The following is a 14,034-nucleotide window of genomic DNA, read 5'->3' on the forward strand; positions in this document are numbered from 1 at the left end:
AATGTGTTCCATTTTAGAAATATTGAATTTAAGGTGTCTCTAGGGCATTCAGGTAGGAATGTCTAGCAGTTGGTAAAAGAGAAATAGAGTTCAGGAGAGAGATTAGAGTTAGATATGCTAGATGTAATTTATAAATCATCTATATATAATCAATGGGAAGTGATGAGTCTAGCAAAAGAAAAAGTATAGAGAGAATGAGATGGGCCTTTGGAAAACACCTTTGTTTGGGAGAAAGGGGCAGCTAGGTGGGACACTGGATAGAGTGCTGGGTCTGGGGTCAGGAAGACTCTCCTTCCTGAGTTCAAGTCTGACTTCACACACATACTAGCTGTGTGACCCTGGGCAAATCACTTAACCTCATTTCTTTCTGTTTCCTTATCTGTAAAATGAGCTGAAGAAAGAAATAGCAAACCACTCCACTATCTTTGCCAAGAAAACCCCAATGGGGTCACAAAGAGTCAGACACAACTGGACAATACATGTTTCGGAGAAGGATGATAATCCATCAAAGGAGTTTAAGAAGTTGTCACACAAGTAGAGGAGTAAAACTAAGAAAGGACAGTATTACAAAAGTTAAGAATAGGAAATCTGATATACATTATATTTGGCCTTTCTTTGTATTTATATAATCAGCATGCATTTTTTCAGGATAAAGGGTTGCACTGTGACTCCAAATAAACTCGTGTATTATGATAAAATAATGTTGTTGAACTTAAAAAGCTGAGGACGAGGCCCTAGATTTGTGTTGATACCCTTTTGTCAAAAGTACAGAAACATTTAGCAACTATCTAAGTTTTCCTTTTTATTGCCTCTAATTATAATAGATTTACACATTATCTTTAAAATTAGTTACCTTAAAAAATTAGCTGATTATTATTACTTGGTTTATCAGTCACTGCCCTTTTCATCTTGTTAGGCCCTTTGCTTTTCACTGCTTTTCTTTGCCGTTTTACACACACACACCCCCCAACATCCTGTGCTGGTGATAGCAGTTAGTTAGCAATCCCTGTTGCTGTCCCCTTGCTCATCTCTCTTCCCTGTCCTTGATCATTCAAAACTTTCCAGATTTCTTTCCTTGAAAGAGGAGGTGATGAAATTGAATGATTAGAGAAAGGGCCGCATGGCTAATGGACATCAGGAAGATAAGGGTGATGAAACTCACCTCACACACATCCTAGATGTATTATCCTGCTCAAGGCATTTTTCTTCTCTTAGCCTGTTTTCTTATCTTTAAAGCAGAGCTAATATCTACAGCACATAACTCACAAGGCTGTTGCAAAAATCAAGTGAAGGGGTATGTGTGTGTGTGTGTGTGTGTGTACTTTGTGATGAAGGTATCATGTGCATGTCTATTATTAATAGTTATGTACTAAAAGTCTGTTTTCTCAGAAATGCTAGTCCTGTGTCTCTGTACATTCATTTTTCTCATCCTTAATAGTGTTTAAAAAAATGATGCTATCGAATAATCTCTATTGCTTTGTCTGGATTAGAATATATTATAAGTAGACAGGCTCACTGAGCTGCCTTTGCATGAGTATAGCTAGCAAGATAAAAAGCCTAGGAGCTTTAGTTTTTTCCAAAGGAAGGAAATCATTTGACTTTTTTCTTCTCTTGGAAAACAGGAGAGGGATAGAAAACATGGTTTAGAGCAGGGCTGTCCAAAATACTGAGTGCAATTTTATGCGCCCCTGCATAATTATGCGGTCTGTGTTTACTTATGGGCATGGAAATTAACAGAAATGCTTTAACTAAAGCATTTGTGTTGATTTCTGTGCTTGTGGTGGACACAGGCAGGCCGCATGGAGGTGCACGGCCTATGTTTTGGACAGCCCTGACTCAGGGCACTCTGAATTGAGGAAGGTAGCTGTCCTTGCAAGAATCCTTACATACTTCTACCCACCTCTGAAAACCTATTCCTATTTCTTTAGTCTTCTGGATTCCAGATCATGTTTTTGATGCTAGGAACCAGACAATGTGCATCAGCCAGAGTAACTGATGTTCATTTATACTAATTAGAACTCTGAATCAGGCATTCTGAATGCATTATGGGTCGGAAGACAGCGTGATTTAGTAGAGTCATGTTGGAGTCAGGAAGACCCAATTTTGAATTCTGCCTGAGATGCTTACCAGCTATGTGTGTAGCCCTAGAAAATCATTTAATCTGTTTGAGCCTCAGTTTCCTTATCTTCAAAATGGGGATAATGGCACTTAAACTCATAGGGTTGTGGTGAGGACCAAATGAAATAATATATGAGCACTCTGCAGACCTTAAAAGTATTTTATAAATGTTAACTACCATAATTATAGCCTTTTAAAAGTGTTTATGCATGTGTAATGTACATGTATATGTATAATGATTAGTTAAAAGAAAAAGTTACTACAGTCAAGTTGCTTCTTACCTTTAAAAAAAAATTATTGTATTTGAGATCATATTGGTTGTGGTGCATGTGGGATTGGCCTTAGGTCCTAACCCAGAGATTTAACAAAAATGGATTCTAAGTGCCAAGTTCTCATTCCAAAAATGAATATTTATGAAGCAAAAGTTCTTCAGAATGAGATCAGAGACTTTCAGCCTGAAGTCAGGAGTTTTCATTGGAAATTCAGGGCTGAGGAAAGGTGTTTAAAAAAGAAATGGCACTCAATAAAGACTTAAAGTAATATGGTGGTAGTTTAAGGTAAATTAAAAGAGAAAGACTATTTGAGAAGATAAATAAGCAAAATATTTTTATGTAACCAAAATTAATCATTTTGTCTTCTGTGATTACCTCTAACCTTTTAGTTAGGAACTCCTGCAATAGTTGTAAATAATTCCTTCCCTTCTCAATTTATTTTTTTTTTATCACGTGGTCTCCATTATTTTGTTCGTATCTGTTTTGTGGATGTGGTGTGGAATGTTGCTCTAGACCAAGAATTTTCCAGTTTTTCCAAGTTTTTGTCCAATAAGGAGTCAGTAACCCAACGGCTGGTATTCTTGGGGTTATGTTATGTTATGTTCAATTGCTTCTAGATTTTGCTTAATTGCTCAAACAAGTACCAAATAGTTTTGAATGTTACTGCTTAATAGTATAATTTGAAACTTTGTTAAGGACCCAAAATTCCTTGCTTTCCCCTTCCATACTTCACTTGATTTTGTTTTAACCTTTTGTTTTTCCAGATGAATTATTAATTTGTCTAGTTCTGTATGTATTTAATTAGCATAACACTTAATCTGTAAATTAATTTGGAAGGTATCATTTTATTATGTTGGCAAGACCTGACCGTGAATATTTTCTATGTCCAATTATTTAAATCTTCCTTGATTTCTTCAAAGAGTTTTTGTAGTTATATTTCTGTTTATACAGAGTGCTTTAGTAGATTGCATTCTACTAATGGAGAAGGACTAGAAGTCTTTTCAGTATGATCAGGGGTAAAGTAAGTATATCTGTTGTCATCACTATTTTGTATAGCTATAGAATTTCTCAGCAATAGCAATAGTAATACTAACAGGTAACAATAGCAATAGTAACAGAAAAAGAAGTTCAGGAGGAGGTATAGCTGGCAAATAAGAGGTAGGGTTATCTCTATTTTCAGATAGATATGAGATTCAGCAATCATCTCTTCTATATTCTTTATTACCTTCCATCAACAAATCAACAAGCATTTATTAAGTACTTACCATGTGCCAGACACTCTGCTAAGTGCTGGCACATGTGTTTTACATATAATTAGTTATTTACATATCTCCCCATTAGAATGAGAGGTCTTTGAAGACATAAACAGTGTTTTTAACCTTTTTCTATTTCTCCAGCGTTTGGCAAAGTACCTGACACAGTAAATGCTTAATAAATGCTTGTTGGCTGGCTGACTATATATTTCCAACATCTCTGCCAGAAGAAATAGGAAGAGAAATTTCATTCATAATATCTATAAAGATGTGTAAAATATCCAGGTGGACTTGTTTATTTCACAACTTTCCTAACAAAGTTTCATTGTGTTTAATTATTTCTTCTTAACACTAGTCTTAAAGGACCATGCCATGTTTGTATTAATTTTTTGTTATCCGCCCTTTATTTAATCTTCTGTGCATGTCTTAAAAATCTTGTTTAGTTGTTGAGTTCCTATGTATTCACATTGACTTCTTTATAGACATTTCCTCTTCCTTGGCATTGTTTCTCTTTATGTATTCAGAATTTATTTTTGAGAGCTTTTTGTCCCTCCTGGATTGATTTCCTTCATATTGAGTTCATTTCAGCAAGTAGCGCCTCCTATGTGCTAAGCACTGCATTAGACACTTGGGGATACAAAGATAAGAAGCAAAACATTCTAAGTACCCTCAAGGAGCTTACATTATATTGTTGGGAACAAGATGTCCTTATATAAGTTAATATAAAATCATATGCAAAGTAAGTATTAAGTAATTTGGGTTGGAGTGGGGAGCCCTGCCAGCAGCTGGAGTGATCCACAAAGATCTTTGTAGAATATCACACTTGGAAGGGAGCAAGGGATTCATGGAGCTGAGAGAAGAACATTCCTAGCATAGGGACAGCCTATATAAAGACAAGGAGTTGGGGAAAGGGATATCATTGTATGGAGAATAACAAGTAGTACAGAATGGCTGTACACAGCATGTGTGAAAATGAATAATGTGAAGTCAGTCCGGAAGGATCCTTTCGAGCTAGATTGTTAGTGATTTTAAAAGCAAAAGAGAGGAGTTTGTATTTTATCCTATGCACAACAAGGAGCCACTAGAGTTTAAGAAAGGAGAGTGACATAGTTAGACCCCATGTGAGTACCCTGGTTATACATGCATTTTAGGAAATTCATTTTGGCAGCTGTGTAGACAGTAGACTAGAGTGGAAAGAGTCTTCTTACACCTTTTCTCTTTGATCTAGTGACACTGACTTCCTTGCTATTGCACTAACAAGATACTCCATCTCTGGCTTTCTCCCATGCCTGGAATGCTTTCCCTCCTCATCTCTACCAACTAGCTTCTCTGGCTCCCTTTAAGTCCAATTAAAATCCCTTCTACGGGAAGCCTTTCCCAACTCCTCTTAATTCTAGTGCCTTCCCTCTTTTAGTTCTTTCCTGTATATAGCTTATTCTCATGCTTCACTGAAAAAAAAATAATGCTTTTCACTACAAACTCCCCCACTCCCCTTCCTCTCCAGTTTGCATTATTCACACATCTTTCAGGTGCTATTTTCTCCTTCACTCTTATGGAGGAGTAGGTGACCCAACTCGGAGTGGGAATGATAGAAGGGCAATCTGTTGCACAAACTGGAGTTGTAATCCACAAGTCTTGGTAAACGATTAGATATGAAGGTGATGCAGAGTAAAGAGTCAAAGATGACTCCAAGCTTGTACTGCTAGTCCTCAATATAGACAGTTAAGTCCTCAAGACAGTTAAGAAGAAAAATGAGATTTAGTAGGAAACAGCAGATCAGTTCTGTTTTGGGCATGTTGAGGTTGAAATTGCCCCTATTCAAGTGGTGATTATTATTGTGATGCTCATTGTAAGAGGTGAAGAAATAGACTCATAAAGGTTAAGTAACGTGTGTCCAGCCATAGTTGATAATCGTAAATTGTAGCTCAAAGGAAATGTGAGGGCTAATTGCGTAAGTTGATGAAAGATCAATGAACTCATGGGACCTGAAGTAGCCAGGCAGAAGGTGGCCCAGGGCAGAGCCCACGTATAGGCAGGACACAAATATGATTTTTCAGAGGAGACTGAGGCTTATACAGAAAGATAGAAGAACCACCAGGAGAGAATATACAGAAAATATTCAGGAGAAGTTGATGGTAGTCAACAGGGTTCACTACTTCAGAGATGTGTAGAATGAGGACTGAGAATAGGCTATTGAATTAGTACTTAAGAGATCATTATTAGTTACCTTGGAACAAGCAGTTTCGTGGCACTGTGGTGTTAGAAGAATTACAAATTAGTTGGGGGTGAGGGAGTGGGAATTTCGCTATGGAAGTGAGAAGATATGTAGGACATTAGAGGAAAGTGACAATTTTTAAAAGTTGGAAAAGCCAGTGAATGAAGAGATTAAAATTTAGGAAGGATGAGATGATAATAGAAGGGAAGGCTTTTAGAGGAGACCAAAATAGGATAAAAGGCATATGTCGAGACGTTAGGTCATTTGTAAGGGCCATTTCTTCTCTGAGAGTAGAGCAAAGGAGGAAAGTGTGGAAGATGATGTTGAGGTATAGAATTGGAGAGAAGAGGAAAATTGCAACAAATACCTTTAGTTTTCCCATAAAAGTATGCTTTACTAAGAGCATGGGAACAGAGGGTTGTTTAGGTAACTTGAGGAAAGAACAATATAAGCTTCCAAAGTACAGTAACCATGGAAGAAAAGATTTGGTATGTAGTACTAAGGCGTCAGTTGATACTAACATAAATTAATAGTGGACCCAGTCAATATAATTGTGACTTTCAGTAGCATGAATGAGATAAGGGATGGAGAGTTTAGATAGGATAATCCCTGGTTGGGTTTTTGTAATCGTACAGGGAATATGAAATGAAAGGGAAAAGGACAGAGGATGGGTAAATTGGAACTGGTTATTGATAAAGTTAAAATAAGAAAAGTAGAAAGTAAGGCTGCAGAGTGGGGGTAAGCAGAGAGGGGTGAAGTGACTAGAAGTTTTGATAAAAATAGAAACTAGGTTTAGAAGTGGTAAAGCACAGGACATTGGAAGGGTAGGAGGTTAGAAAAATGGATTTCAGAGTTGTGGATTAAGAAGATGGAGCACTTTTGAATGAGGAACTCATCACTACCTTGTGGTTGATATTGAATGAAAGCCCAAATGATAGTATCTGAGGAGGTTAATGAACTGTAGCATAACAATATAGCCATCTGCATGCACTACTTTAAGGCTTTTAGTGCATTGATTTGATTCTCACAACAACTCTTGTGACTTCAGTGCTATTATCTCCATTTTACAGTGAACAAATTGAGTCTGAGGTCGTGTCTTGCCCAGAGTCTTACAACTAGTATTATCTAAGACTAGATTTGAATTCAGGTTTTCCTGATTCCAAATTCAGCAAATCCTTCTAGATGCTTCTAGAATTTGTCAATAAAAAGTTCAACTCTGGAAGTCTTAAAAAAAAGCCTAGAAATTAATTATTGGGATATGTGCAGAATTCTTGAGGTTTTATTGCTTTTGCCTCTTTCATTTGACTGAATTCTGGGCTCTCTTGATGCTTTTGAAGATAAGGACAAAGTCTCATTACAGTGAATACTATTGAAATAATTAAGTATATGCTGAGCCTTAGAAACTCTGATTTACTAAGTTACTATTAATAATTTGTTAAATGAACAGAAATATCTGTAATCTTTCTGTCATGGAATTGGCATTTTTACCCTGAGTCTTAAATATAGGAACATACATAATACAATACCAACATTACTTCTCACCCACATCAGCAGACATCAAAGAATCCCAACTCACTTGTAAGTTTTCTACCAGAGATAAGTTATGTTTCTTAGTTTCTGTAGAAGTCACAGTTTATTGTGGTGATTGCATTATAAGTGACTGGGGGAGAATTGAATTGAACATAATAACTTAGTTCTTTATACTACCTTTGCATTATCACTTGCTGATCACCCTTCCTCACCTCTCCTTACACCAAACATCCCACTAATCACCTAAATTCCCAAGCTACTCACCAAACATCTAAGAGCCAATGAAGGAGTGCACCAAATTCTGAGTATATGATATTTCCTCATTTGCCTTTTGGGTTTAAAACACATCTTTTCATTTGCTCTTTACTAAATGGAGATTGAGCCTTAGAGCTGTTTCATCTCTAGAACCTTAAATGGGATTTATAGCAAGGTATTCATTTTCACAGAACTCCATTAAATTAATTTAGAGCATTCATTAAGTCTGTTGCAGTGGTTTTACTGGTATTATGTTTTTAAACATATCTTGGCAATACTCAGCCATTGATTTTTTTATAAATAAATTTTATTGATATCTTTTGTTTTTACATCACAAAAATTTTCCCCAGTATCCTCCCTACCCCATCTAGAAAGCCATCTTATTATAACAAATGATATCGTTAAAGAAAAATTGAAAAGGAAGAGAAGAAATCAGCAGAATTGATCAATAATGCTTTGAAAAGGTCTGTGCAGTGTACCAATATTTGATAAACATTAAGTTCTCACTAAGTGCCAGGTGCTATGCTAAGTAAGCACTGAGAGATCAAGGGTGAGAACTGCTGACCTCAAGGAACTTGCAATGTAAAGAATGAAGACAACACTCAAGAGACTAAAAGGGGAGTGGGAGGGAAGAACCCAGTGTGGGGACTTGGAGAAGTCAGAGAAGTTCTTGAGCACTTCATCCCCATGAGACATGAGGAGATGTCTGAGCTGAGCTCCCTCCTTAAATGGGTTACCACTCCACTTTTGCAAAGTAGTGGGTATAGAGATGTCTCCTCATATCTCTTCTTTGGATTGTGCTTGTCGTTCATGTTTGATTGTTTTGTGGTTCTTTCAATTTACATTGTTGTAGTCATTGTGTATATGACTTCACTTTATCAATTCATGTAAATCTTTTCATGCATCTCTGTATTCATCATAGTCATTGTTAAAACACAGTAATATTCTGTTTCATTCATATGCTATAACTTGTTTAGCTATTAGTTCTCTATCAGTCTACCTTTGATTTCCATTCGGACTTAGCAGAAATTTTATTTTTAGTGTTACTTTTTGAAGAGTACTTGCATAACATCTTTTTCACTTTCCCAGAATGTGTGACTAAAAAGCAAACTGCCATGGCTATTTTTAAATTTTTTTTACATGGGACGATGACCACCAGAATCAAAAGTTCAGAGTCTGAGTCGGAGATCAGAAAAGGTTTTTATTCTTTTTCTTGAGAAAGGGCGCAACCCTTGTTGGTCAAACAGCATCAGCCAGGGAGTGCAAGATGAGGAAGCACACCGGCTTCCTTTGTCCTAATCCTAACCCCACCTCTAACTCCTGTCCTACCTCACCATTGGCTGGTGAGGGAAAATCACAGTCTTCTTACTAATGTCTGACTAATGAGCACAAAGCAATTTCAATCCTTCATTACCATAATTATTCATAACTGATCTGTGCCCTATCAGAGGACTGTGTTTAACAAAACCTCGTTAGGCATTTCCTTTTACCAAATTTGGAGGCGCCCAGTCAGAAGACTGCCAGTATGGTTTCCTTTCATGAAGGAAATGAAGCTGAACAAAGAGATAAGGATGTAACAGGGAGATAATAGTGAGGAAACATCACCATGGGCCGTCTCTCACCTTTTACTTCTTTCAGAAGGAGGCATCTAAAATAAACACATTGGAATAGTAGGGTTTTAAAAAAAAATATGATCTTATTCATTGCAGTATTACCAGATCATAGTGTTGGTTTTTAACCCTAAACTAACAGAGTCTTAGAATTCACATGAAACTAGTTAGTTGAATGTAACTCTTGTTTTAGTTATTATTTTTCCCATTCAGTCTTAGCAAGGCTACATGTAAAGCTATAACTAGGATGGAGTGATCAGAACTTTGTCCCAGGTTGCTAACTTGAGGGGAGAGGGGCTGGAATTTCCCCTTCCTTGATCCAGGCTATGAGCCCTTAGCTTCAAGGCATTAGCAGGGTCCACCAGTGGAAACCGCTTTGTGCCAGAAGGGGCCCTGCTCCCTTCCATTGTCATGCATTTCCATTTCACCACATGCAGTTGCCCAGCACAACTCTGCCTTATGATGTTCTATTTATGAGGCCTCTTTTATTTCCTTAAATTCCTCCCCAGGGTAATGTGGTGCCATGAAGGTCCCCTCTTGGTGACCCAATGATGAGGGCACAGTCTCTGGGAACCTCTTGAACTCCCCTTGAATCTTCCCACTTGATCTGGCCTGAGGCTATAACCATTAGGCCCAAATGCCTACCTTGCCTAGCCCTCTATCCAGCTGTTTCCCACCCTTAATCTTGATCAAAATATCTATACCCTAGCTCTTTTACCCCTGCCCTCTACTGTCTGTATGTCTCCATTTGGCCTTCAGCTATTTCCCACCCTGGAGTCTGACCTCATCTCAGTCCCATCAAGCTCCTCCTTAGACTCCTCCTCAAGGCCCTCCCTAAACCCCTCCTCTAGTCACCCCAGACCACCCCTCAATCCCTCCCACAATCTTTGTGTATATAATTTCCATCTTGCCTCCATGAAGGTGCTCAGATTCAGTCTAATTCAGTAGGTTGAATCTGGCCCGCTTGTGGAAACAGGTGTCACAAAGGGTGGGATTTCTTAAGACAACCCTTTATGGTGAATCCCTAATAAACTTTGTCTTTTCCCTTGGCTGAGAAGGTTTGAGTCGAATTCTTTCGGCAGAACCCAGCGTGTCGGTATTTTGGGGTCTCGAGCACCCCTAGAAACCTGTGGTTCCCTACCATATTCATTTTGATTAAACCTCTTCACCACCTCACAGCCTGACTGTTGCTTTCTGCTTGCTACTTCCTCCAGGGGGTTGTAGGTTAGGATTCTGCTCCTCCTTACCTCTTCTAGAGGGGTTTTCTAGTGCAACTGTTGTTTGTCCTTAGTTTTCAAAGAGGACTGATGACAGCATGAGGGTGCTGTCTCGACTTGCTTGTGAATTGGATTTCTGGTGCAACTGCACAAAACAGGTCTTACCTCTCTTGGTACCATCTTTCCATGTACTCAGCCCAACACCTTGTCCCTCACTGTCAGCTCTCAACCTCTTTGTTTCCTCCTGGGAATTCCCCATTTTGCCTGCAAGACTAGGGACTTTTCCTCTGCTCTTCCTGTCCCCTACCCTTTTCAGCCTTTACTTTCACCCAATAATTGCTTGGCTGGACACAGCCAGGGTAAACCATCCTCTGCACTAACATGCCTCCCCCAACTTTGGCCTAGGGACTAGAGTTCCTAGTTATGATGCTGCCTACATGCTATAGTTTGGTCAGATTCAATGTATAAAGAGTATTTTCTCTCTTGAGAACTATTCTAGAACTCTACAAAGATGAGTCTTTGAAGTAGAAAGAATGTCCACAAGCTTTGGAGTCAGAGGACCTAAGTTCAAATCCTGCCTTCCACTACTTATATTTCTTGGGAAAGTCATTTAACCCCCAGGCCTCAGTTTCTTCTTTGGTAAAACCAGCTCTAAGTCTGTGGTCCTGTCAGATCATAGTCTTTGATCTGTAAGATGGTAAGATGAATGACCTTGACTTTAAACCAAATTCGAAGGCATAGTTGCAGAACCCCTAATAAAATTGTTGCCTAAGTATTCATTCATTTAGCAAGTAATTATTCAGTACTTCCTGTGTACCAGATGTTGAAAGACTGTCATTCAGAACATCTCTGCATGTGAGCATTCTTCAGAAGCTTAGTCCATATTTAGTTCTGTAACTATTAAATTGGCTTCATTTAAAGTGGATTAAATAATTTATAAATAAAATGTTACATAGACAACATTTTATGAATCATTTTATAAAATGGAGAAGACAAAATTAAATGAAAATTCATTATTTAATTTAGTATTCCTTTTTAAAATCACATTTAAATAGCATTATGACTTCAATTTTGGTATCAGTGGACACATCTATCACCATAGTTTTAATAGAATACTAGTACTCCCCTTCCCCCCCAAAAGGGGAGAAATTAGCTAATTATGCATTATTTTTGGTATCTGTTTCACAAATGGATATAAAGATGGCTTTTACAATCTTTTACCTGTCCACAATCATTATTTATAAAATATAGAAGAAACTGATTAAGTGAAGAACTGAAAAATATAAAATTAAATTCAAAACCATTTTCTGTTTTTCATAATAAAATGATTACTGAAAGAATTTAGTCTGAAGACTGTTGAAAGCTGGCTGCAGTTTATGATATAACGGATAAAATCTGCATCCTTGGCCTTCCAACAACCTTTACACCAGCAGATGGTGGGCGTAAAGATGTCATTCATCATTTATTTACAATGGGCTTTATTTATTCTAGTGTCAACAGCTGCCCCAGGGAGCGGGTTATTGAATTCAAATGTGAAGCTCTGGCTTATTTGCTTCCTTTCAAATTTGTCTTCAGAGCTTAGTTGCTAGGAGTCCATTCTGTGCTCTAATAATGATTCATGTATTGTGAAACCATTCAGTAAATTGGGTTGTCAGGGATTGCCAAAAAAGGGTTAGAGGTCTTGTTGGGGCTGGGTTGGGGGGGGGGGGTGGCGACTTATGCTGTGGTGGTTTAGGTGATTTCCCTTTCAAACACTGGGGAAGTTGTCATTTCATTCACCCTTTACCTATGCATCCCAAATTCCACATGTGAATAATATGCTTGTCGATTCTTCTTATGAAGCTGTAGAGAACAATTTATTAAAGGAAAGCTCTCACCTTTTTATTTCCTCACAGGCAGGGCAGGAGTCCTTCCGTTCGATCACAAGGTCATATTACAGAGGTGCAGCAGGGGCTTTACTAGTGTATGATATTACAAGGTGAGAACTTGGAGGGGGATAGAAATATTTTGTTTTTAATATCAATAGAAATATGTATTCTTAATAAATGTAGGTGTTTGTCATGACCCAAGTACTACTTATTTAGTTTTAATATCAGTAGAAATATGTACATATTTTTAATAAATGTAGATGTTGTTCATGACCCAAGTACTACTAAAGAGAGGCAGCGTGAGTTGTGAATTAGAGGGCCAGCCTTGGACTCAGGAAGAATTCAGTTTTACATCTGACACTGACCCTAGCTTTGTGTCCCTAGGCAAGTCATTTTAATCTCCGTGCTCCAGGCAATTCTGTAAAGCTGTGATTGGTATAGGAATCACTGGATCCTTATCAGTAGATTCCTAGCACCGATGAAATCACCATACCACTAGATCCATTCTAAAAACAGCAATCAATAAAAAAGGCAACCATTTTTAATTGCTACATTCCTAAAATGTTGTTTTATGTATGGATGTTCTATATATACACTATCACACAGTGATGAACCCTTAGAGTAATGCAAGTAATGACCTCCTAATTAGTCATTTTAGTTATCATAGGTGTTACAGTCAGGAATTTCTAAAGTTCGGCACACACGTTTTACAAATTAAAATTTAATAAATAGCATTCTATAAATACAGGTCATTGAAATCTGTGCCAAATGTGATAATTCCATAAGCAAAAGCTCACCAATATCAATAGTGCCTTATTAGTAGGAAATTATTTAACATACGACTGTTCATTGTATAGTATTTTGTCAGGAAACATAGATTAAAAGTATTTTAATCTTCATTCATTTTTGCATTCAGGAGAGATACATTCAACCACTTGACAACTTGGTTAGAAGATGCTCGCCAGCATTCCAATTCCAACATGGTCATTATGCTTATTGGGAATAAAAGGTAAAAATAAAAGACATTTTAAGGGATATAATTTTGCCACTAGGATTAAACTGTTTTGTAGTTTGTATAACTTTTTGATGGCTATCAGATTTTATGGTTGTTGACTAATGATACCCGTATTCTGAAAGTGACATAAAATTTCTATTATGTTGAATTTTTACTTTTTAAAAATACAAATATGGAACTTTATTGCAAAAATTACGAAGAAAAATATTGATTCTTTTAAAGATTTACTTTTTACTTTGTATGAAATAATGTTTAAAAATTAACCATTTCTCTTCTTACTCAAATCTCAGTTATTGCAAAGCATCTTAATTTTTGTAGATGAAGGTATCATTTAAGTACTTTTCAGCTTTTTATCATAGTTTTACTTTCAATACTGTTAATTACCTTCTTGCTTTTAATTAGAGCTCTTCTCTGGTAAAATTGGTTCACCAATTCATAGGCTCACAATTTTAATAGTAGCACCTTGAGAAGTATAGTTTCTTGAGTATATTATGAGTAATGTTTTTCCAAATTTTTATTAATGGCACCAAAACATTACCTTAATGATAAAAGTAAAATTAGCACTTGTTAAGATGCCTCATACGTAACATCTACTTCAGTAAGATAAATGCACAGTAATTGGGCTACTGTGAACCCTTACTCTCATTGACCTTCCAATTAGTTAAAACAAAACAAACAAAA

At 37.1% G+C, this 14,034-nt stretch overlaps 1 protein-coding gene across 1 annotated transcript in view; it reads left to right on the forward strand.

Moving 5' to 3' along the window:
* The window catches only part of RAB2A (RAB2A, member RAS oncogene family), a 116,434-nt gene that overhangs the window by 59,225 nt on the left and 43,175 nt on the right, over positions 1–14,034 (forward strand). Inside the window, exons 4-5 of the mRNA XM_036755046.1 lie at positions 12,366–12,448; positions 13,255–13,347. Of these exons, the coding sequence (XP_036610941.1) occupies positions 12,366–12,448; positions 13,255–13,347 (176 nt within the window). The remainder of the gene's footprint in view (positions 1–12,365; positions 12,449–13,254; positions 13,348–14,034) is intronic.

This window comes from Trichosurus vulpecula, chromosome 1, assembly GCF_011100635.1.
Source record: "Trichosurus vulpecula isolate mTriVul1 chromosome 1, mTriVul1.pri, whole genome shotgun sequence".
NCBI classification, from domain to species: domain Eukaryota; kingdom Metazoa; phylum Chordata; class Mammalia; order Diprotodontia; family Phalangeridae; genus Trichosurus; species Trichosurus vulpecula.